Here is a 24,210-nt window from a genome sequence, read left to right as displayed (position 1 = left end):
GTTTGCAAGTCAATAAAGGCCTCTTTCATCCGTGTTCTTCAGCCATTCATGGATTTATTCACAAAGTCCCTCATGCAGTTTGGTGGATGCTCATGTTTTGAAAGGAAATAAAAAAAGACATAGTCCTTGGCTTAAGGTTCCCCCCACCCCCATGCAAGGGAAGAGTAGGAACCGAAGCGATGTTCTTCTGTCCTGATCTCATGAGTCTGGGCAGCTAGGTGTACCTACAATAGTCTCTGTCTGGTTTTTGCTAAAAACAAAACAAAAAACAAACAAACATACAAACAAACAAAAAAGAAGAAGAAGAAGAAGAGAAAGGGGAACATGCTATGTTGGTATCTAGGCAGGAAGATTCTGGGAAGAAAGAGCAGCCAGTGTAGAGACACTGCTACAGAAATGGGTACCTTCATGGTAATCAGAAGGTTGTAGGTTATTGTTAGGTGTTCACCAACATTGTTAACCACTATCGATCTGATACATGTTTGACCAGCTTGGTCTTAGGCTGGTGAAATGGCTCAGCAGGGAAAGGTACTTGCTATCAAGGCTGAAGACCCGAGTTTGATCCCAGAACCCATCTAGTAGATACAGAGGATCAACTCCTGTACGTTATCCTCTGACCTCCCAAGCGCACTGTGGCAGATGCACGCTACCCACAATAAATGATCAAATATAAAACATGGAAGTCATTTGCTCCAAACCTGAGTACTAAGAAAGAAAGGTGAATGGAGGGAGTTTTGCTCGCTGCAGAAGGACTGTCTGACGACGTGAATGAACGGAGGCTTGCCAGAGCTTGTTCACAGACCAGCTTCTCCAAGGCCAAATGCTTGTGTTTCTCTTTTTCAGGGACTGACATAAATCATTTAAATTTACAGCAAAACAAAATGATTAAATGTATAAAAATCTATTTCATATGTACGAGTGCTTTGACTATGTGTTTGTTGTCTGTGCATCACATGCGTACCATGTCTGTGGAGGCATCGGAGCCCCTGGGACTGAGTAACAGGTGGTTGGGAGCTACCGTGTGGGTGCTGGGGATCAGACCTGGTTCCTCTGAAAGAGCAGCTAGTGCTCATAATCTCCAAACCATCGCTCTGGTCTCACAAATATGATTTTAAATGTCTTACCGAGGAGGTGGCAAAGGAATCTGTGAAAGGAAACAGAACCAGGAGTTAAATTCACTATTTTTAGACAGAATTTCCTCCTCCTCCTCTTCCTCCTCTTCCTCCTCTTCCTCCTCTTCCTCCTCCTCTTCCTCCTCCTCCTCTTCCTCCTCCTCCTCTTCCTCCCTCCCTCTCTCCCCCCCCTCCTTTTGTTTAGGAGTCCAGGACAGAACCCAGGGCCTTATGCTTGCTAAGCAAGCACTCTACCACTGAGGTAAATCCCCAACCCCAGAATATTTTGATTTACCAATGAAAATGAAAAATGATGATTGAAATCCCAGAACACAGTTTTCAAGTGACATTTAAGCATCTCGCTGTGTCTACATGTCTGTGCCTTTGAAGAATAACCAGTACGCTTTAATATTTTTCACTTACCTTGTTCATATTTGTGTATTTGAATCCTAAAACATAAGACAGAGAAGCCAGTGAGCCCAGTAGAAAGCTAGAAAATGTCATCAAATAGTCTTAAAGGGACTCTGGACAGCTTGAGTGTGGGTGGAGCCATGTCTCTGGGAGGTCTTGCCCTTCTCCCCTTTCCCTTTGTCTTGCTAAAACCCATTAGATTACATTCCTAAAGCTAGTCACCACCGTGCATTCCTTTATGTGTCCATTTCCTCTTCCTGAAGCTGACTACCAGTGTCTAGCCAACAGAGTATTGAAGTCCAGTAATCAAAACCCCTTTTGGCTCACCCAATTAACATGCTCAACTAAAATTAAACACCTCATCCTAACAGGGTTTGTCATTTTACCTTTATAAACTACTATTTTCCTATGGGCCACATCTGCCTCCTTTCTATTCAGAGGCAGTCCTTTGTCCCCCAGTGACAAATACCCCTCCTCCTTCTCCCTCATTCACTTCTTCTTCTCAATTATCCTTTTTCCTATTTTTGTCTTACTCCCTGGTCTCTGTCCCTTTGGGCCAAATAAATGTCCTTGGTGCTGAGAACTTGGTCTTGGGGGTTGTGAACCAATACTTTTCCGTTCAACTCTTACATATGCTTCTATGGAAACCATTCCTATATTTAGTAAGATTGATGGCATTCTTAATGATACTTAGAAGGATCTGATCAGTTGCCAAGCATGAACCCTTTAGTGTGGGGATCTTATTGGATTCCCACCCATCCCATGGAAACAAAGCACTTAAGATGTGTGGAAATTCAACATCGCACAAGCTAGAGAAACAAAAACAGATGTCACCGTGATTGGCATGACTCTCACGGACCTCTGAACATCACCCTCTCACTATTCCTCATCCTTGCTCTTGTAAACCATCTTACACTTCCTGCTACCATGAGCTATGCAAGGTTAGGTTTATCTACATGACTGCGTGCAGCATTGCATCTGTCTGTGTTTTTGTTTCACCCAGTGTAGTCTTCAGACCCATTCATGTGGTCACAAATGGTAGGCTTCCCTCCATTATAGGACTGAATAAATCTCCATTGTATATATGTATACTGTCTCTTTACCCAGGCCAGACAGACAGATTGCTTCCATGATTTGCTTTGTGGATAATGCTGCAGGGTCATGGAATAGAGACAGCTCTTCAAGATCCTAACTTCAACGCCTTGGATACGACAGGCAGGATTCTTGAGTTGCAGGATCGAATTTTTTAAGTTCTAGAGGAAATTCTATACTGTTTTCCAAGATGGCTGTGCCAACTGAGTTCTTGCCAACAGCAGATACTGCCCCGAATCTTGTAATGTCACTTTAGATGTTGTTCGTGCTTAAAGCATCATTCCTCATTCCAGTAAGCTTTTGTGGTAAGCATGGCAGACCTTCCTGTTGCCCTGTGTGTATATTCTGTTATCTCTATTAAAATGTTGTGCTTTCTCAAGAATTGTTTAATATTCTCTCCCCTCTCTTAAAATTTTAGTAATAATTCTATCAACAATAGCAGCAAACCACAGGTGTCCAGCCCATGGCCTTGGGCTGCTTGTGGTGCAGGGTAGCTTGCTATGTTGTAGTGTCATGCAACATAAATGTACATATCTACTTACAAGCCATGAACCACAGGTTAAAGATGGATTTCCTGTGCAGTTCAAGACAATGAAATCTCTTTGCCCTGTGTGGCAAGGAAAAGTCAAAGGCCTGGGTATCCCTATAGCCCATCAGCCGCAGCAAACGTGTATGCTGGCAAGCACTCATTCGAGGGATTGCCCCACACTACTGGTTTATCCATTAACATTCCACGAGGCAAGTGGATAAGCAAACTGAATCACACAGGTGAATAACTCATCACATGGGTGTCAGCTTTTGAGGCAATTCAGCTAAAAATCTAGCAAGGTTCTTTATTTTCCACTAGGGAGCCTTGTTTAATAAGGCACCAACAGATGAGGTATTTGCAATAATGAAAACATAAAAGAAGATTCAGAGTGGGTTTTTTTTCAGACCAACCTTTAAAATTATTTTTTAGAAATACACAGATCAAATTCAGGATCTTAGGTCACGCTAAGCCAGCAACCTACCCACCTAACGACACCACCTGCCTGCCCCTGACTCCTGGTTCTGCTATTCACTATAGGTTCAGTCAGTAGTAATGAACCTATAGTGAATACCAGTCACTCCTGGACTGAGGAATCAGTGAGCATCCTCACCCACAAACACAGGGAGATTTCTTATACTGCCTTGGAATTAGTATGTGGGATAAATGAATCAGAGCATGTCAAGGTATGTTTCTTGTTCTTAAAAATCTATTACACTTTTCTGCCTCTTCTTCCATGGGGTTCTCTGAGCTCTGAAGGGAGGGATTTGATGGAGACAACCCATTTAGAGCGGTGTATTCCAAGGTTTCTCTATGTGTAATATCTGGCTGTGGGTCTCTGAGTTTGTTCCCATCTGCTGCAGGAGGAAGCTTCTTTGATGCTGGCCAAATAAGACACTGATCTGTAAGTGTAAGAGCTAGAGGGAATAGAGGATACCAAGAGAATAAGACCCTCCAATACATCTGAGCAAAGCTCATATGAACTCACAGAGTCTGAAGCAGCAAGCACAGTGCCTACATGGGCCTGTACCAAGTCCTCTAAGTATGTATTATAGCTTTCAGTTTAGTGTTTTTATGGAACTCCTGTGTGAACGAATGGGTCTTTGTTTCTTGTGTCTTCTCTTGAAGCTCGTTTCCTTTTGTTGGTTTGTTTTATTCAACTTCAATGTGATCATTTTTGTTTTGTCTAATATATAATTTTGTTATGTTTGATTATTAAAAAAGTTATTCTTTTTTAAAAAAAACTTTGAGGCATAACTTTTGCTACACACTTAGTTTCTACTGTGCAATAAGAGGCTAGAGGGGAAATACTTTGTGACTCTCCTGACAAAGGCCACAGATGTCCTCCAGTGCTGGGCAGAGTTTCTTGTCACTCAGACCAGAGGACCCACAGGGCCTACCTTGAAGAATTTCCCCTCCAAGTGTGAGGACGTGGCTGGCATGTCTGCCCTCTGGTGGCCAGTGCTGTAATCGGCATTCTCTGCCCAGAGACTGGTCCTTCCATTTTCAGGGTTTGGAGCTCCCATCACCAGCCAGGGGTCTTGTTTCTGGGAATGTGACTGGGGAAGAGTGCAGAGCATATCTGTGGAAGCTAAGTGGACCTGAACTTGACTATTTTAGTGCCGAACCCTGAGGAATCTAATGACATAGTGTTATGTGATGTTGAAGCTGAACTTCCTGGAGAGGGGGAGGTTTTTGAGGTCTGTTTGAGAAGAACAAATGTGGGGAGTGACTTGTAGCACATTGTAAGACCTGGATGTTAAGTGGGCAAGGGCTCTGTAAGCTGACATTAAACATAGCCTTTGTTAAAAATAGATCATAGACTTGTATACTCAAAACAAAGATTATGAACAGCAACACACTGCTTCTTGTGACTGTGTTATTAATATGTTCCACAGAGTTTATTGCTGATGCTATGAAATGGTATCTCTTCCAACTCTATGCTTGTAAGCACTCTAGTACTTGAAGCTTAGCATGCTGGGAGTATGTTCACCATGGGAAATGTTATAGAATCAGGGGACTTATTGTTTGGTCACTTGTCTGGACTTAAGAAAGTTCTAGAGGAAGTGTTATCCAAGCATTCTCCACTTGGAGCTGAGAATTGTTGGAGTTGTATTGCTCATAGGCGTCACACTCTGAAGAGTGTGCGTAAGGAAATATACGCCTAGGACTGAACTTGAAAGCTACTTTTCAGCTTAGCTTAGCTAAGGAATGCTCCACATCAATAATCCCTGGAAGCTGTGACTTATCTGCTAATGCAAGAGCTTGGCAAAGCCAATCAGAGCTGAGTGTGGAGGCTCATGCCTGTAGACCCAGCACTTGGGAGGTGGAGGCAGGAGAATCTTAAGTTGGAGGCCAGCCTGGGTTGCAGAATGAGCTCAGGAGTAGCTGGCCTCCATAGCAAGACTCTTAAAATATTGAAACAAACAAACAAACAAACAAACAAGCACATTTGGCTCTTTGAAACTGGGATAAAAGAGTATTTTTATCTCTTATTATTACTTTAAAAGTACACATAATATATCTCTCCATCAGTAACACTTAGAATGAATGACCTTATTTGTGTATGATTCTCTTCTTCAGACACCTGACTGTTGGGGTTTCCCAAAGCTTGTGATTGACTTTTGCAGTTACCGTGAAGGAGATGAGAAACTTGACAGAAATTACATGGCCTCTCTTGGCTTCTTCTATCCTTATCTTTGATTTTTAAAAGATGAGAAAGCACGACTCCTAGGAGCCAAGTCTTGATCCCTGAATAGAAGACACTAAGCCGAGTGGCCACGGACGGAACTTGTGAAGCCACTCAAGCTGAAGGTGAACCTGTCACTTACCGAACAAAATTGGTGACTTAAATGTTAAAATGTGGATCAGCAAATCTAATCCCTTCAGGTTTCAGGATTAAATGAAACAATATTTAGCGTCCACCTAAGCTTCCATCCAAATGTGTGCTGAGTACAGGCACAGCTCAAATATTACTAGTAACCTCCAAGTGTACACAGGCAAACGCTTCCAGAAACAGATCAGCTGTGTCATGTTCTATAATTACACAAATGGACTTAGAAGAAAGTTAGATAAAATTTGGCCTTAATCACAAAATTTATTGTGTCTAAGACTTTTATGACACAATGGACCTTTAGCATTTTGTATCTTGATGATAAATTATGGGCTAGTTCAGCGAAGAGACCTACAGTCACAGTGACTAGAAATGTCCATTTGGCAGGACCTTCTGGAGAAGCATCTTCAAGTCCATCTAAATCTTCAGAAATTAATTGCAGCAATAAATTATTGAAGCCATTCTTTGGGAAGCAATGTAAGGGGATCATGCTAGGCAAAGCCAAGGATGTTGGGGGAACCGACTGGCTCTTACATCCCTTTTGATAAGCTCAGGAGGTGATGCTTTTAGGAACAAGTGTTTCATCAGCTTTCAGGTTGGGACCAGTGAGGGACGTGAAATGGAACAATTCTTCCAGCTCAAGCCTGGAGGCAGGTGTTTTCTGCTGCTTTGGATGTGTCTGGATGCAGACGAGTGGGCAGGCGGAGTAAATTGATGGACAAACGTTAGGAAGGTGTAGTATAGATGCACAGAGTACTAGAGAACATGAACTTCTGCTCCCACAGCTGAGATGGGAGGGTCCAGTGAAGGAACAGAATGCAGCAGAATTTGGAAGCACAGACAGAGATGGAGCCAGAAACAAACAGAGCTTCTTGACTTGCCCCTTTGCTGGTCCCTACCTAAGGAGACTGTGAGGTATGGTTCCTCCCTGGGTGGTCACACAACAGGGTGGTAATGTGTATCTAAGCACTGTTAACACAAGCCAAATCATAATTTATAAATGTTTGACACATGTCCACCACATGTCCAGCATGGTGCCACAGATTTGCTGTGGGGAGATGATAAGTCATGAGACAGGCTCTCTGTAGCTGAGGCCTCTGGCTAAATTTTAATCAACTCATCCACAGCAGCTTTACTTGCATGTTCAAAACCAGACTAGGTACATAGGAGATGGTTTTCGTCTGCAAAGGATCTCAGGAGCATGTGCTAATGGTGAGGTGCACGGGGGCAGGGATCCAGGATGTCGTAGTGCAGATCAGCCCCTGAGAGTTCACATCATCATGGTGATGTAGCTTTCTATTTGTTGTTTCCTCTGAAGCAGGACAAATGTCTTATTGTGTAGTGTTTTCAATGTGAGTTGAAAACTTCAACGAAGTTTTCAATGAACTTCAATGAAGTTTTCAACTTCAGCTTCAGTACCCAAAATACTTTTAGGTCTTCTAGTTGGGAATAGTAAAGTCAGGATTTGAAACTAGGGCCAACTGTCTCCAAATCCAGTATATAGTTAGTCACACTGTGGCTTCTAACCATCAAAGATTCTGTTTTCCTTTCCTGGGGTCATTGCCGTACATCTTAATTCCCTGTCTCTTACTCCTGAGACTCTCCTGGGTAATACAAGGCTTTCACCACCAGGAATCAGTATGATTTTCTTAGTTACCTTAACTTCTAGCACAGAACTCAACACATGGACTTCTGTGGTTGTATGTCCCTGGCACTCAGGACCCTGGCACAAAGCAAGTTTGGAAGTAGAGCCCTCCAGGCACAGCATGAGCCAGTAAGGGCCTTGAATCAGATTAATGCCAAAGTGACTTCTGGTTGCTTCAGCATTTAAGTCCTTTTAAAAGTAAATTCACAGGATCCATCTGAAGGGCATTGTGTAGAATCTGGTTTGCTGCTCTCAAACTGTTATGCTTGTATTTCTGAATTTATTTGTTCAGTCACCTAAACATAGTTCTTTTTCTGGGATGGTTTATTGCATTTCTTTATAAAGTGGTTCTTGAATAGAGTATGCAAGTCACTTCAAGGGAAATTGGCTTAGAGTTTAGTCTTGGTTTGCATCCCAGGAGTGGAGATATGCCTCTGAGCTGCTTGTGTTCTCGGTTTTAGCTTTCTCAGGAAGCTAAGCCATGTTTAAAGTTATTGAGCTCCTTGGAAAAGAGAAGGTGTCCTCCTGATCTGTCGTGATTGCTAGTGGTTCCTCCTGACCTGTTGTGATTGCTAGTGGTTCATCTTGACCTGTCGTGATTGCTAGTGGTTCATCTTATACACTATAACAACTTTTACCTCCAAATAAAACTTTTGCCCACTTCTAGAAATGAAAACAAACAAAACAAAGCAAAGCAACAAATCAAATCAAAACAAAACCCTCCACCTTCAGGGAAGATGAGGTCTTGAAATTTGATGCTCTCCAGATAATAATTGCAAGAAAAAAAATGACAGGAGACATACATTTACATAAGACTGTGACTTCTCAACTTGATAAAAAAAAAGTCACCATAAAATCCCCTTGTTTTTGAATGAACAGGTGTCATTTCTTTTTCCTGTGACATTTTGTGAGAATTTGTGTTTGCATCAAAAGTACAGAATTTTATAACTAACACAAATCTTCCTAGCATTTGCCCTCCAGGTGCCTGATCCTAAAAGCAGAGCATCAGTAGTCATTTCCTCCTTTCTGTCTGTAGTATCCGAGTTCCCAGGGTGATGCTGGAGGAACCATCAGTTCTAGAAGTGTGAGGAAGGACTATAGTCAGGCAGCAACTGTCATGGGAGATCCTTTCCATAAACCTCCCCTGACTTTAGTGAGCCTTGTTCTCCCTGAGTTACTGTCCCTTATGGGACACTCAGCTCACATTCAAAAGCAATTTTGTAGCTGTGTATCTTAGTCACTTCTTTACTGCAGTGATAAAACACCATGACTAAGACAACTTAGTACAAGGAAGTACTTATTTGGGCTTATGTTCCAGAGGAACAAAAGTCCATTATGGCAGGGAAGTGTCAGGTATGTTGTGGCTGGAGCTGCAAGCTGAGTGCTTACATCTTGATCTGCAAGCACAAAGCAGAGAAAGGGAAAGGGAAAGGGAGAAGGAAAGGAAAAGGGATAGGGAGAGAGATAGAGAGAGAGATAGAGAGAGGGAGAGGGAGAGGGAGAGGGAGAGGGAGAGGGAGAGGGAGAGAGAGGGAGAGGAAAATGCCTTGCTATATTATTATGGGAAGCTATTATTTCATAAAGGAGCTTGATATTCTTTTCTATAACTACAAAGAAGCTATGAGGCAAGCTAAGAAGATCCCTAATTTCCTTAGGATTTTTATTTTATTGTTCAAAGTTTCATTTTCTGTTACAGAATCTTGAGACTTGATGAAACGTAAAAGAAATGACAGCAGAGCTGAGGTATGCTGCGGGCTGTCCCCTGACCTCTATTGTCTGGCCCACAGCACTGCCAGCCTTCCTGAGGAGGCCTGCAGAGTCCCAGGAACATCCGGATTAGAGCCTTCTCCCACAAGTCCCCTGGTTGCTGGGTCCACCTGGGCACAGCCAGCAGAGGTGAACTGAGGGCTGTTCCCTGACCCCCATCATCTGACCCACAGCATTGCCTGCCTCCCCAAGGAGTCCTGCCAGTGCCAGAAACATCCAACCAACACAAGGAACAACTAGAGAACTAAAGGCCAGCATAAGAACACAATCAAAGCCAGGGCAATATGGCACCACCAGAGTCTAGCTATCATACTACAGCAAGCCTTAGATATTCTAATACAGATAAAGCACAAGAAGATGACCTTAAATCTAATTCTACAAAGATGATAGAGTCCGTCAAAGAGGAAATGAATAACACCTTAAAGAAATACAGGAAATTACAATCAAACTGGTAGAGAAAATGAATAAAATTGTTCTTCAATACCTGAAAATGGAATAGAAGAAATAAAGAACATATAAACTGAGAGAATCCTGGAGATAGAAAACCTAGGAAAGAAAACAGTAACTATAGACATAAAATCACCAACCAAATATAAGAAATGGAAGAAAATGTTTCAGACACAGAAGATACAATTGTACAAACCAATGTATCAAAAATAATAATTCTAAAAAGTTTCTGACACAGAACATCCAAGAAATCTGGTACACTATGAAAAGACCAAACCTAAGAATAATAGGAATAAAAGAAGGATAAAATTCCCAGCTATAAGGTTCATAAAATATTTTCAACAAAATCATAGAAGAAAATTTCCCTAAAGAAAATATGCTTATACACATACAGGAAACTTATAGTATACCAAATATATTGGACCAGAAAAGAAAATCCTCTTGCCGTATAAAAGCATTAAATGCACAGAGCAAAGAAAGAATATTAAAAGTTGCAAGATAAAAAGGCTAAGTAACATAAAGGCAAAACTATCAGAATTACACCCAACTTCTCAACAGAGACTCTAAAAGCAAGAAGGGCCTGGGCAGATAGATGTCTTATAGACTCTAATAGACTACAGATGTCAGCACAGATTACTATACACAACAAAAATTTCAATCAGCAAAGGTGGAGAAAATAAGATATCCCCTGACAAAACAAAATTTAAACAATATCTATCCACAATTCCAGCCCTACAGAAGATACTAGAGGAAAAACTCTAACCCAAGGAGACTAACTACACCCATGAAAACACAGGAAATAAGTAACTCCACACCAGCAAACCAAAGAAAGAGAAACACACACACAACTATTACCAACATCAAAATAACAGGAATCAATAATCATTCATCATTAATATCTCTCAACATCAATGGACTCAATTCCCTAATAAAAAGACACATGTTAACGGAATGAATGCTAAACCAGGATCCATAATTTTGTGGCGTACAAGAAACATACCTCAGCAACAAAGATAGACATTACCTCAGAGTAAAGGTTAGAAAAAGGTTTTCAAGGCAAATGGACCCAAAAAGCAAGCAGGAGTAACAATTCTAATATCTAATAAAATAGACTTTCAACAAAACTTAACCAAAAGAGATGGGGCAGGACACTTAATACTTATGAAAAGAAAAATCCAACAAGATTAATTAATTCTTAATTCTGAATATCTATGACCCAAATATAAGGGCACATACATTGGTAAAATAAACACTACTAAAGCTTAAATTACACATAGAACCCCACACATTAATAGTGGGAGACTTCAATATCCCACTCTCACCAATGGACAGGTCATTAAGACAGTAACTACACAAGAAATAATAACTAACAGAGGTCATGAATCAAATAGACCTAACTGATATCTACAGAATGTTTCACCCAAACACAAAAGAATATAACTTCTCAGTACCTCATGGAATAGTTTCCAAAACTGACAATATACTAGGTCACAAAGCAAGCCTCAACAGATACAAGAAAGTTGGAATAACCTCTTGTATCTTATCAGAGCAGCATGGATTAAAGCTGTACTTTAACAACAATAAAAACAGCAGAAATCCTACAAGTTATTGAAACTGAACAACTCTCTACTCAATGGTCACTGAGTCAATGAGGAAATTAAAAAAAAATGAAAGACTTTCTAGAATTCAATGAAAATGAGGGCACAGCATACTTATGAGACACAATGAGAGCAGTCTAAGAGGAAAGTTCATAGCACTAAGTACCTTCACAGAGAAATCAATGAGATCACATACTAGCAATTTAATAGTATATCTGAAAGCTCTAGGAAAAAAAGAGAAGCAAACACAACCAAGAAGAGTAGAGTGAACAAAATAATCAAACTTGGGGCTGAAATCAATAAATTAGAAACAAAGAAAATGATACAAAGAATCAATGAAACCAGAAGCTGGTTCTTTGAGAATATCAACAACATAGACAAACCCTTAGCCAAACTAACTAGAAGGTAGAAAGAAAGTATCCCAATTAACAATATCAGAAATAAAAAGAAACATAACAATAGACACTGAGGAAATTCAAAGAATCATAGGTCTTACATCAAAAGCATGTACTCCACAAAATTGGAAAAATCTAAACAAAATAGATAATTTTCTATATAGATATCACTTACCAAAGTTAAATAAAGATCTGGTAAACTATACAAATAGACCTAAAACCTGAAGGCAATAGAAACAGTCATTAAAAGTCTTCTAACCAAAAAAAAAGAATTCTGCCAGACTTTCAAAGAAGAGCTAATTCCAGTGTTCCTCAAACTATTCCACAAACTAAAATTAGAAGGAAAATTGAAAAACTCATTCTATGAGTTCACAATCACCTTGATACCTAAATCACATAATGACTCAACATAGAAAGAGAACTTCAGACCAATTTGTCTCATGAACATTGATGAAAAAATGCTCAATAAAATACTCTCAAATTAAATCCAAGAATACATCAAAGAGATCATCCACCATGATCAAGTAGGCTTCATTCCAGGGATGTAAGGGTGGTTCAATATAAGAAAATCCATCAATGTAATCCACCATAAAAACAAAACTGGAAGAAAAAGCTCCACATGACAATCTCATCAGATGCTGCAAAAGATTTTGACAAAGCACAACACCCCTTCATATTAAAAGTCTTGGCGAGATCAGGGGTACAAGGCACATACTTAACACAATAAAAGCAATATACAGCAAGCCAATAAGCAATGTGAAATTAAATGGTGATGAACTTAAAGCAATTCCACTAAAATTAAGGACAAAACAAGCTGTCCATACTCTATCTCTTCAATATAGTACTTGAAGTCTTAGTTAGTGCAATAAGACAAATAAGAGACCAAGGGGATACAAATTGAAAGGAAGAAGTCAAAGTATCACTAGTCACAGATGATATTATAGTATACATAAATGACCTCAAAAATTCTACCAGAGAAGGCTTTCAGCTGATAAACACCTTCAGCAATAAATGGGCTAGGAAAGGAATTAGGGAAACAACACCCTCACGATAGCCGCCAATTATGTAAAATACTTGGTGTAACTCTAACCAAGCAAGTGAAAAACCTGTATGACAAGAACTTCAAGTCTCTGAAGAAAGAAATTGAGGAAGATTGGAAGGATCTCCCATGCCCATGAACTGGTAGGATTAACATAGTAAAAATGGCTATCTTTCCAAAAGCAACCAATAGATTCCATTCAATGCAATTCCCATCAAAATTCCAACACAATTCTTTACAGGCCTTGAGAGAACAATTCTCAACTTCACATGGAAAAACAAAAACCACAGGAGAGCTAAAAGAATCCTGTACAACAAAAGAACTTTTGGAGGAATCACCATCCTTGATTTAAAGCTCTTCTACAGAGCAATAGTAACAAAACCCACATTGTATTGGCATAAAAACAGACAAGTTGATTAATGGAATAGAACTGAAGACCTAGAAATAAACCCATATACCTATGGGCACTTGATTTTTGACAAAGAAGCCAAAACCATATAGTGGAAAAAAGAAAGCATCTTCAACATATGGTGCTGGTCTAACTGGATGTCTGCATGTAGAATAATGAAACTATATCCATATTTATCATGCTGCACAAAACTCAAGTCCAAGTGTATCAAAAACCTCAACATAATCTGCATACATTAAGTCTAATAGAAGAGAAAGAGGGGCACTGCCTTGCAGATATTAGCACAGGAAAAAACTTCCTGAACAGGACACCCATAGCCCAGGCTCTAAGATCAACAGTTGATAAATGGGACATCATGAAACTGAAAAGCTTCTGTAAGGCAACCGACACTGTCAATAAGGCAAAACAGAAGACTACAGAGTAGAAAAAGACCTTTACCAACCCTACATCTGACAGAGGACTAATATTCAAAATATATAAAGAAATCAACAAATTAGACACCAACAAACCCACAGCTTCTTTATTCATAATAGCCAGAAACTGGAAATAACCTAGATGTCCCTCAACTGAAGAACAGACAAAAAAAAATATGTGGTACACTGACACAGTGGAATACCACTCAGCTATTAAAAACAAAGACACCACGAAATTTGCAGGCAAATGGATGGAACTAGAAATCATCATCTTGAGAGAGGTAACTCAGACCTAGAAAAACACACATGGTATGTACTCATTGATAAGTAGATGTTAGTCATTAAGTACAGGACAACTATGCTATAATTTATGGACCCAACGAAGCTAAGTAACTGGGAAGGACCAAGTGAGGATTCATGAATCTCACTCAGAAGGGGAAATAAAATAGACACCAGAGATGAATGGATAGAGGGAATTGGCTGGGACAGGCAGTGGGGAGGGGAACAGGATGGGAATCATTGTGGTGAGAATTGGGGTTGAGGTTGAGAGGGCTGGAACAGAGAACTGAAATCAGTGGGCTGGAGATTGTCTGGGATAAGCCAGAGACTTGGGACAGGGGAGGCTTCCAAGAGTCTATGGCAGTGACCCTAGCTGAGACTCCTAACAGCTAGGGATATGGAGACTGAAGTGGCCACCTCCTGCAGCCAGGTGAGACTTTTATTAGAGGGAGGAGGACACTACCCCACCCACAAAATTTGTCCTAAATTTGTCCTGCCTACAAGAAGATGCAATGATAAAGATGGAGCAGAGGTTCAGAGAGTGGGCAATCTATGCCTGGCCCAACTTGAGACCCAGCCCATGGGAGAGAGCCAACTCCTGACACTATTAATGATATTCTGCTGTGCTTGCAGATCGGAATCTAGTATTAGGTTCGTCTCAGTATTGTCTTCTGAGAGGTTTTATCCAGCAGCTGTTGGAAACAGATGCAGAGACTCACTGCCAAATATTAGGCAGAAGTCAGGGAGACTTGTAGTAGACTGGAGGATAGAATTGAGGGAGCCGGAGGGGTCAAAGACAGCACAAGAAGACTACAGAGTCAACTAACCTTGGCCCATAGAGGCTTGCAGAGACCGAACCACCAACCAAAGAGCATGCATGGGCTAGACCTAGGTCCCCTACATATTTATAGCAGATGTGCAGCTCGGTTTTCATATTGGTCCCCTAACAATTGGAGAGGGGCTGTCTCTGAGTCTGTTGACTGTCACTGGGTCTCCTTTCCTTAGTTGGGCTGCCTCATTTGGCCTCAGTGGGAAAGGATGCGCTTAGTCTTGCTGAGACTTGATATGCTATGGTGGGTTGGTAACCATGGGGGTCTCAGGAGAAGGGGAGGAGGTAATGAGAGGGAGGCTCATATCAGGGTGGGATTTGGAGAAGAATAAAAAAAGCAACAGTAGGTGTCTCGAGAGGTGAACAGCAGCCATTGTGATCACTCTCCTGTTTCTTGTCTGTGACTCATTTCTTATTACAAGAGTAGAGTATGTCACTGTCACCAAAGACTTGTGCATATTGAATGATCAGGCCCTGGCATGTGAGCCCTTGGGGCTTCTACTCTGCTCCCTTTTATCTAGTAGAAGTGAAAAGACCTTTGCACACTTCACCTCAGTGTTTTTAAAGAATGAAAAGCGTATCAGCTGATAGACCACGTAGAGTCAAGTGGACAGAGTAGCTGTTCTTAAAGGAGCTAAGAAGCATTGAGAAGACAGCATCTCCTTGTCTCATTAGGGAGACCAATAGAGTCAGACAGGAATCTGTGAGTCTGTGCAGGTTGCAGAGGAGTTGTGGTCTGGGGTGTTTGAGTATTCCTGAGGTATGTGAACCCTTCCTGCCCAAGTGTGATTGGGTTTGCCACACTGCCACAGCTGAAGTGAGCGGGCATTTGGACTCCCTGCTCTAGGTCTTGAAGAGGTACATTCTCTTCAAGAAGGTTAGGCACCTTCTGCAGGTCTCATGGCAGGCAGAGGCTGAGCCCAGGCTGATGCCCTTGCTTTGCCCACCCTGCTTCCTGCTGTGAGCATCCTTCTCTTCCTTCATTCTGCCATCAGCACTGTGGCCCCAGGTGAACTTTGCTGGAAATCCAGGCAGGGGTGCAGAGGGAGGCTAGGCATTTACTCTGCTGATTCTAGTTGGTTTATATCCTTTGTATATTAAATGTTCACGAAAGACTCATGGGTAGAGGCTTGTTGTCAGCCTGTGACACTTTTGGGAAGTTCTGGTGATCTTAGGAAGGAAGAAGGAGTTAAGGGAGGAAGTTAGGTCCCTGGGGACCCGTCTTTTTTGGGGATGTTGGTACTCTGGTCCCTTCTCCTCTCTTTGCTTCTCAACCATCCTCACATCATGAGATTTTCCTCTAGCACACTCTATCCACATGGGGCTTTGTCTCACACAGTCCCAAAGGATCAGAGTCAACCAGATGTGGCCCAAGATCTCTGAAACTGTGGGCAAAAGCAACCTCTGCTCCTTCTAAGTTGTCTTTCTTACATATTTTTGTTGTAGTGGTGGGAAGCTGACTAACACAAATCCCTCCCTTGGAGGTCCTCAGCCTCCAGCCTCTGCCCCTGTGGTTTTTGGTAGTTCTTCCCCATGTCTCTGGGCCTAGGGTGAGGGTAGTCCTTGTTGGTGTCAGTCCTGCATCTACTTTCTTTTGTTCTTTCTCTGTGCTCAGCACACGTCTGTGCAGGTTCTTTGTAAGTAAACTTTCTTAGATTACCTTGCTTTATGTTCACCATCTGTCTCCTATTGGGACTTGTAGTGCTGCACTCTCACTAAAGGTCCTGTGTGTAAGACACGTTGGGATTCAGCACTAAGCACATGAATGGTGAAGCTGGTGGGCTTCTGTTATTGGGGATTGTAAATCACAAGACTGACATCTTTTTCACTGGGAATCATAAGAGGCGATGGGGACACAAGAAGATGATGAGATGGGAAAATGATGAGACTGATAATGGATACTGTCCAGCCAAATTTCTCCGGCTGCCCTTAGTTTCTGCTTCCAGCATGAGTGGAATTGATTGCTTCCTTTCAGGCTTGTACCTGTTCTTCTGTGTTCAAATTGAGTTGTTTTGCCTCAAGCCGTAAAGCCCATTTTCATATTCATTAACCAACATTTTAAAATTAGATAGGAATATCTTGTAATTTTTTTTCAGGACATGTGCTTAGAGAAATGACTTATTTGAATGCAATCCATATGTTTTTGAAACAATGCCTCACTCATATAATGTAGAACAGAATATGAGTTTTCACAATCAATTTCTCAGTCAATAAGGTAAGGCTGTAAAAGAGTCAGGAGGCGTGCTTGACTGCAGAATTGAACAGTCATTTCTCAGAGCAGAATTCAACAGAGCTCCTGGTATAAGAGAGCCTGTGACCACAAGCAGGACAGACCATAGGAGCAGGGGAGGTAGACTACGGGGTTTTAAACTGTTGAGACTTTACCTTTAAAGTGTTGGCTTCTGACATCTTTGGAGGTAGGCTTGTCCACCTATAAAAGATAATGTGGCACCATTAGCTTAAACTTAGATCATGCAACAACCAGATGTCCAGATGCTCTGAGTGGCTAGAGTCCTGAGCATAATTGCATGTGTCCCTGGGCCTACTGATCTCTAAGACTGCTGTGTGCACATGGTCAGCAGTTGCTCAATATCTGTAAGTTTGTGGATTGCCACCAGAGAAGGCTGTGGTGGCCTGGGTGCTATTTGGCATAAAATCTAAGATTTGAAATCCTACTTTGCCTCTTTCTTCTGTGAAAGCTTGGCACCCAGGGTCTTAATGGTCTCAGCTTTACATCTTTATGACAGAGATAATAGCCAGTGTATGCCACTGGATTATAATGGAGACCAGTGTACATGACCAGAGTGGGCCAGCACAGTAGTGACCTTTAGTGACAGCTCAGGTAATGTCATTTCATTTCTGTCATGGGACAGCTGTGAGGGCATAGTGACTCACTCAGCTCCTTTCTGTGAAATTGAGACAAAAAAAAACCAAACCCTGCTTCCTTGTGAAGATGGTGTGTGTGTGTGTGTGCGTGCGTGTTCATGTGTGTGTGTGTGTGTGTGTGTGTGTTTTTCCCTTGGACAATGCTTAAGCAGTGTTCACTCTTCACTTTAACAACTAAAAATGTCTCTAGTCTGAGCCAAATGTCCTGGGGGGCAAAATCTCCCTGTTGAGAACTACTGATTACAATGAATAGAACTATGGATGAACAGCTGCTTTGCACACGTCTCTTAGACATCAAGATCATTGTCTCCTGTCACTGCCTCCTCCCTTAGACTATGTGGTCCTCCACTAGATTGTAGGTGTTGACTCACTTCTATGCTTCCATTGTTGAGCACAGTGTTTTGTATACTGTAAATGCTTAATAGTGGAACACAAGTTTAGAGCAACATAGTTATGATCGTCCCAAGGAACTGAGATAAGAAAAGCCCTCCATAAAGGTTATTGAAGATCCAGTAGACAGATAGTTTATCTCAAAACTAATAAGAAGCAGCTCCTGGAAATAAGGTTGTTAATGAAAAAGCTAATCTACTTGCCACAAAAAGTTTCTTACTTCATCAGAGAGGGCTAAAGTAAAACTATCTGAGCCAGGGTCAAGTCCTTACTTAATTTATAAGAAAGTTTCTCTCCTGGCAACCCTTCATCGTCGTCTGCCCACTCACTCAGCTGACTTACGGTGAGTGGATCATGGTTCTGCTGTGAAGGGACTTGTCAGAAAGAAGAAACTGAGGCAATGCGGAGGTGTGGACAGTAAGAGACTCAGATTCTTCCATGGTTGGGTTCTGAGACAGGGTCTTATGTAAGCATACAAAGGCTTATATACAGATAATCTGTATGCCAGCATGAGACAGGCTATTATGAGGTCAATATCACGAGAACCAGCAAGTGTAACGAGCAGAGTGAACATGTCACCAGGAGAGTTGGTGGGCTATGCAGAAGCATGCTCCCGTCATTGGTGAATGGTGTCACGGGACAAAAATCTAGCAGTGAGATCCCTCTTCAACAAAATCTGTGAGCATGCCAGTGAGATCCAGTTTTGTTGAGACTTCCTTGAGTTGGGTATGGTTCTACAGAGCTTCTGGAAGGGCACACACTGACAAGACTTTTACATGTGCTTTAAACCTTTAAAATGCTCTTATCAGATGTTGAGTACATTAATCAAAATCCTACAGGGGGAACTGTATAGCTGTACAACTTATGCTGGTGAGCTCTTGCTTCCACATTGCAACCTATTTTGCTAATGGACTCAGTGTAAGAAGAGAGGAGCCTGGGCATGTTAATGCAAATATTATTCCTTGTATGATTCGGTCTCTATAGGGAACACTGACCTGAAATGTGTCTGAATATCATCACCAATGACATGTAGACCTAGAGGTAGGTCTTCTTTATCATATATATGTGATATATATAAAATCAATATCATTTGGCTTTTTAAGACAAGGTTTCTCTGTGTAGCCTTAGCTGTCCTAAAACTCAATCTGTAGACCAGGATGGTACTGAACTCAGAACTCAGAGATCTACATGCCTTTGCTTCCTGAGTGCTGGGATTAAAGAGCCTACATTGCCTAGCTTTTATGGAGTATGGTATACATATATACATACATATATATATATATATATATATAACACATATTATTAAAAATAAAAACCTACATGTATGTGCCTAGCACATTTTCATTTACAAGATATTTCCATAAAATTATTCGATTTCCCTTGATACCCTGTTAGGCCAGCACATAGAATGTACTATGTGGTTTGAACAAGTATTGCAGAGGTTCAGTGATCATGAGACTTCTCACTGCTCAGATTAACAGTTGACAATGCTGGGCTGAGAATCGTGGCAAAATGTTATATTATTATCAGAAAAATTTGTGTTCCAATTCAGGGTCTGAAGAGTACAATGATAATTAGAAATGGTGTAAATTCTTTAGCCTGATGCCTGACTTACAGTAAGTCTTCAGAAAATTTAAATTTTTGTTTCTTCTAGATACCTCCAAAGGCCCAAGATCCCATAAGTCATACAAATCAGCACCCCCAAGCCTCTCCTGACCTCTCATAACCTGTTACAATGTATTGTGGAAGGAGACCTGGGGCATATGTCTGTGAGCTAGGTAGTGCCCTCCTCATGCCAGGCTCTCAGGGTCCCCTTTACTCACTTCTTCCTGCTGCTTCATCCCTACATCCCTGGTTTGCCTCTCCTTGGAGACAGAAGCCTTGGGAGGTAATAGAAGTGGAGCTTCCATTGTATCCTTGAAATAGCGTGTATCTGCAGAAAAAGAAAGCTGGTAAGCTTCTACCTTGAGGCTGGCTAGATTTGGCACATTGCAGCTCATAAAGTATTCCTACATCCTCACACTCATGGAGTCATCAGAGCTTAGGTACCAGGCAAACAATTCTTTGGGGTTGGGGGGTGGAGTTCAGGGAGGAGGGTAAGAGACAGGCAAATTTTATTACAATATTATCATATGGTGTTCTTAAGAGTGAGAGTGGGCAAAGACCAAAGGGGCTATTGTGGAAGAAAGAAAACACTCTCTAGTGTATAGTGTGGCCGGAGGGATCACCATGGAGGAGAATGAAACCTCTCACAGAGGCAAAAGATGCCATCGGAACCTGTCAGAGCAAGAGGCTGAGATTCATGGTAGACCTGCTTGTTTTGATTCACAGCAATCCTAGCAAGGATGGCCTTGATTAGCCTTCATTGTTTATGCACCTGAGAATTACTACCAGCTCTTGAAGATTAATGCTCTATCTATCTATCTATCTATCTATCTATCTATCTATCATCTATCTATCATCTATCTATCTACTGTCTATCAGTTTTTTTCAGACAGGGTCTCACACTATGGCTCAGGCTGGTCTGGAACCCATTATATAGCTCTGGCTAGTCTCAAACATTTGGCCATTCTCTTGTTTCAGCCTCCTGGGTGCAACAATGGAAACAAGTCAGTACATCTGCCCCTGGAGCTCATCACCAAACGCCACCCACCTCCTTATTCTGCTATGCTCTTATGCCTTCTTCTGTTATTTATTTATCTCTCAATACATTCTATAATGGTGACCACTGCAGTCCAGATATTCAGTCAATGCTTTTGAGTACTGAATACAATATAATCATTATCATTATTTGTTGTCATTGGAGTCAAGGTATCACCATGCAGCTCAAGCAGGCCTTGAACTTGGAATCCTCCTGTCTCAGCATCTGAAGTGCAGCAGTTAAGGACTCAGACAATAATCTAAGCTCTAGGGAGTGAGGCTGTAATCACTATGTGATGCTGCTCATGGACATGCATCCTTAGAGCCCCCAGGGTACCTGCATATTCTGATTCCTGGATAGGTCTGGCTGGTAGAATTTTCATCGATGGCCATGCCTTTAGCAGCTGGAGCTCAGGATCTTCATAGTCATTGTTACTGCTGCATTTTTCTCCATCTGGGACGACAGCCAAGTTTCTTCTCTAAGTGGGTGGAACATTGGAGTGAGTCCAAGGGAAGAACCGTGTGGACAAAGGCGGCATGTCTCAGCACTGGCTTAGGGAGCAACGATGACTTTTTTTGCGGCAGACATTAAGATTCTGCGGTCTAGAATCTTACATAGAAATGTAATTCTTGTGATAGGGAGACTTCTAAAGATGTCTTCCAAATACCCTCATCTCTTTGATCATCCAATCAAAGACCTATCTTGCTCTGCTGTGAGGGGATAGGGCAGCTATAAGTTGTTAATGAACTGACTTTAAAACACAGAGGATTCTGGGTTATCTTGGTAGGCTCGATGTTTTTGTGAGCTCCAGAAAGCAATAGGGAGACTGTCAATGTAGTGGTGTGGAAAATCGAGAACGTGTGAAAGTGAGTACAGCTTAGAGGTGTAAAAAGTTCAGCAAGGATGTACGATCAGTCCCATTCAAAGTTCAGTTTGCTTCTGTGCAATGATAATAGTGATTAGCTTTTCTCTAAATGACTGATAACAATTTGACAATAGAAAAGGAAAAGAATGACAGCAACATATCAAAAAGAACAAAATGCTTGAATACACTGGGCTAGAGAAGTGAAGCTTGTGCTATAAAATCCAAAGGCACGGTGTTGAAGATCAAGATCATGTAAGAAGATTTTAGTGAACGTGAAGAGGCTCACTCACTGTTCATGGATTGGAGACTTAATGTTGTTAAAAATAGGATTCATTAAAAATTGATGCACGTATTCAGTAGAATTCATATAAGATCCCAAGCTACGTTTCTCAGGAAATTGACAGAAATTTTTATAAAAATTGACAAACAGATGCTCAAATTCCTATGATGATGCCACCTCCTACCCCAGTCACATCCATGCACCAAGGGAAGGACATGGAAGATGCCTGTAGTTCTTATCAACCCTTTGGCACCTTGAGTTTGGACTTCTGATTTCCAGGGCTGAGGTACAATCGGTCAATGACAGTAGTCTGGATTCATGGCTAGCCTGGGCCATGGCATTTAGCTAGGCTAGCCTGGGCCATGGAATTTTGCTAGAGTAACCCAAGCAGACTTACAGGTGTTGTCATCTCAGGTCTGGGTCTGAAGCCCATGGATGGCAAGAAGGGGAATCAAATCCCAGCACATAAATTCTCATTGACTGAGCACAGGTGAGTGTGCACCTTTAGGTTGGGTCTGCAGCCAGCAGCTGCTCTGTGTAAGCAGGGACCTGACAATCATGACACAGAGCCAACAGGAGTCACTCTGACTCCTTGGATCTCAGAATGCCCAACTTTACCTAGAACAAATGCTACCTTCATTTGAAAGCAATGGGGAAATCCAGGTGACAGGATGGAATTATATCTGTAAATGTTGACTACCTTAAAGGCCTAAGGACTGCTGTGCAGTGCCAAGAATCCCAAAGGACACAGAAACATTCGTTTTCCTGCACATTCCCCAGGTAGTACCTCAAAATAAGGAAACTGTGTCTTTATTTTACAAATATTGAGACTGATGTTGGTAACTTCCCAAAGTCACACAGGTTGTAGGTGGGCAGTATTCTTCCAACACCTGCACCAAACTCAGAACCTCCACCTGACCCGAAATTGGAATTAAAAAAATATTCTTATATCTCAAGATGAAGGGTAGAGAGTCCATGGCATTGCATAGGTGGATCACTACCCAGTCAGCACAATGCCTGATGGGTGGCGTGATTCTGGGCTTGGATCCTTCCTCTGTAGAGAGAATTCTGCTTCACAGATGGGGCGACCCTGGAACTCTTTTTTTTTTTTTTTTTACAGTCAAGGGTTAAAAAGAGTAGAAAGTTGAAGTTGTTGCTTTATAGTCCTGACTGTATTTGTGGCTTTCCATAGTAGATTCCTGATAGATGGTTGGTAAATAAAGTCATAGATTTTCATAAGGCTGAAGATATAATTATTCCTAAGGGTGTGATTTAAGATATTTATGTTGTAATTTGTCTGGTTATTAGAGTTCAGTTTAATTTACTTTTGGGTTAGATGGCCAGATGCATACTCCTGTGGGTAAGTTGAAATTAATTACAACTATACATGCTTATTAAATGGGGAAGCAGAAGTAAGACCACTTATGGACAAAGCCCCTCTCAGTCAGGGTTCTGACTAATGCTCTGACCGGCAATGTCAGAGACTGAGGAAGGGGCAAGCCTGTCTAGCAGTACTCTTGATTATCTCTGGAAAGGTAGAGAGGAGTCACAGGGGAGTCGAGTTTCTAGGTAGCAACAGAGCAAGAGAGACTTGCCAGGCCCATCAGAAGAAGAATCTCTGGGCTCCCATCTAGCTGAGAGCAGGGGTGCAGATCATGGATTAGTAAGCAGTGTTCTCCACAGAAAAGCTGGAAGGTGGAGTGAGTCAAGTGTTACTTCTCAGTATGCTAGTCCACGTCCCCAACAAGTGCTTCCCAAGGAAAGCCCAGTCAGGCCGTGTGTGAACTGAGAACTCAGGTCAGTTATCAAGATCAGGTTTAACAGATCCTCTGGTGCCCAAGCCGGAGCATGGATGAAGACTCTGGCTTACCCACCCACAGGAGAGGAGCTAAATCTCTAGGTACAGAGCTGCATGGTGGCACTGGAGCTGTTCCTCAGTGTCCAGGCACCACCACCATGCAGTTAGCCTACTTGTTGGGTCTTCAGAGATAAACTGGGCTACGATGGGACATTTTGGTTGGGAGAGTATTGGTGACAGTGTGGATGCATTGCCACTATGTCCTAGACCTAAGTTGTAGAGGCCATGTTCTAACCACAGGGAAGATACTTCATTTCCCTGATGCAGAAGGAAGTGACTAAACTGGCTTATTTGGCTGGAGGCTGAGAGAACATAGAAAGATTCTTGGCATTTGTCCCATGACAGAGGTCCAGGACATTAGACACTTTCCTCTGGTTGATGCCTTGTGTGAGGCAGAGCCAAGGGCTCAGAGTTTGGTGGAACTCTGAATAAATGACAGAGGGTCCCGACACACACACACACACACACACACACACACACACACACACACACACA

At 41.8% G+C, this 24,210-nt stretch overlaps 1 protein-coding gene across 7 annotated transcripts in view; it reads right to left on the bottom strand.

The window, feature by feature from the left end:
• Clnk (cytokine dependent hematopoietic cell linker) overlaps window positions 1-24,210 on the bottom strand; it is a 178,126-nt gene that overhangs the window by 53,985 nt on the left and 99,931 nt on the right. For 6 of the 7 annotated variants that reach the window (XM_028758263.1, XM_028758264.1, XM_028758266.1 and 3 more), the window contains 5 exons: window positions 21,049-21,190; window positions 19,895-20,004; window positions 17,181-17,226; window positions 1,536-1,561; window positions 1,125-1,144 (listed from right to left, as the gene is read on the bottom strand). In XM_028758263.1, the coding sequence (XP_028614096.1) occupies window positions 1,125-1,144; window positions 1,536-1,561; window positions 17,181-17,226; window positions 19,895-20,004; window positions 21,049-21,190 (344 nt within the window). The remainder of the gene's footprint in view (window positions 1-1,124; window positions 1,145-1,535; window positions 1,562-17,180; window positions 17,227-19,894; window positions 20,005-21,048; window positions 21,191-24,210) is intronic. The other variant, XM_028758265.1, reaches the window with a different exon arrangement.

This window comes from Grammomys surdaster, unplaced genomic scaffold (genome assembly GCF_004785775.1).
Source record: "Grammomys surdaster isolate TR1022 unplaced genomic scaffold, NIH_TR_1.0 126187, whole genome shotgun sequence".
In the NCBI taxonomy this organism is placed as follows: domain Eukaryota; kingdom Metazoa; phylum Chordata; class Mammalia; order Rodentia; family Muridae; genus Grammomys; species Grammomys surdaster.
This window is presented reverse-complemented; position numbering and strand designations above follow the sequence as displayed.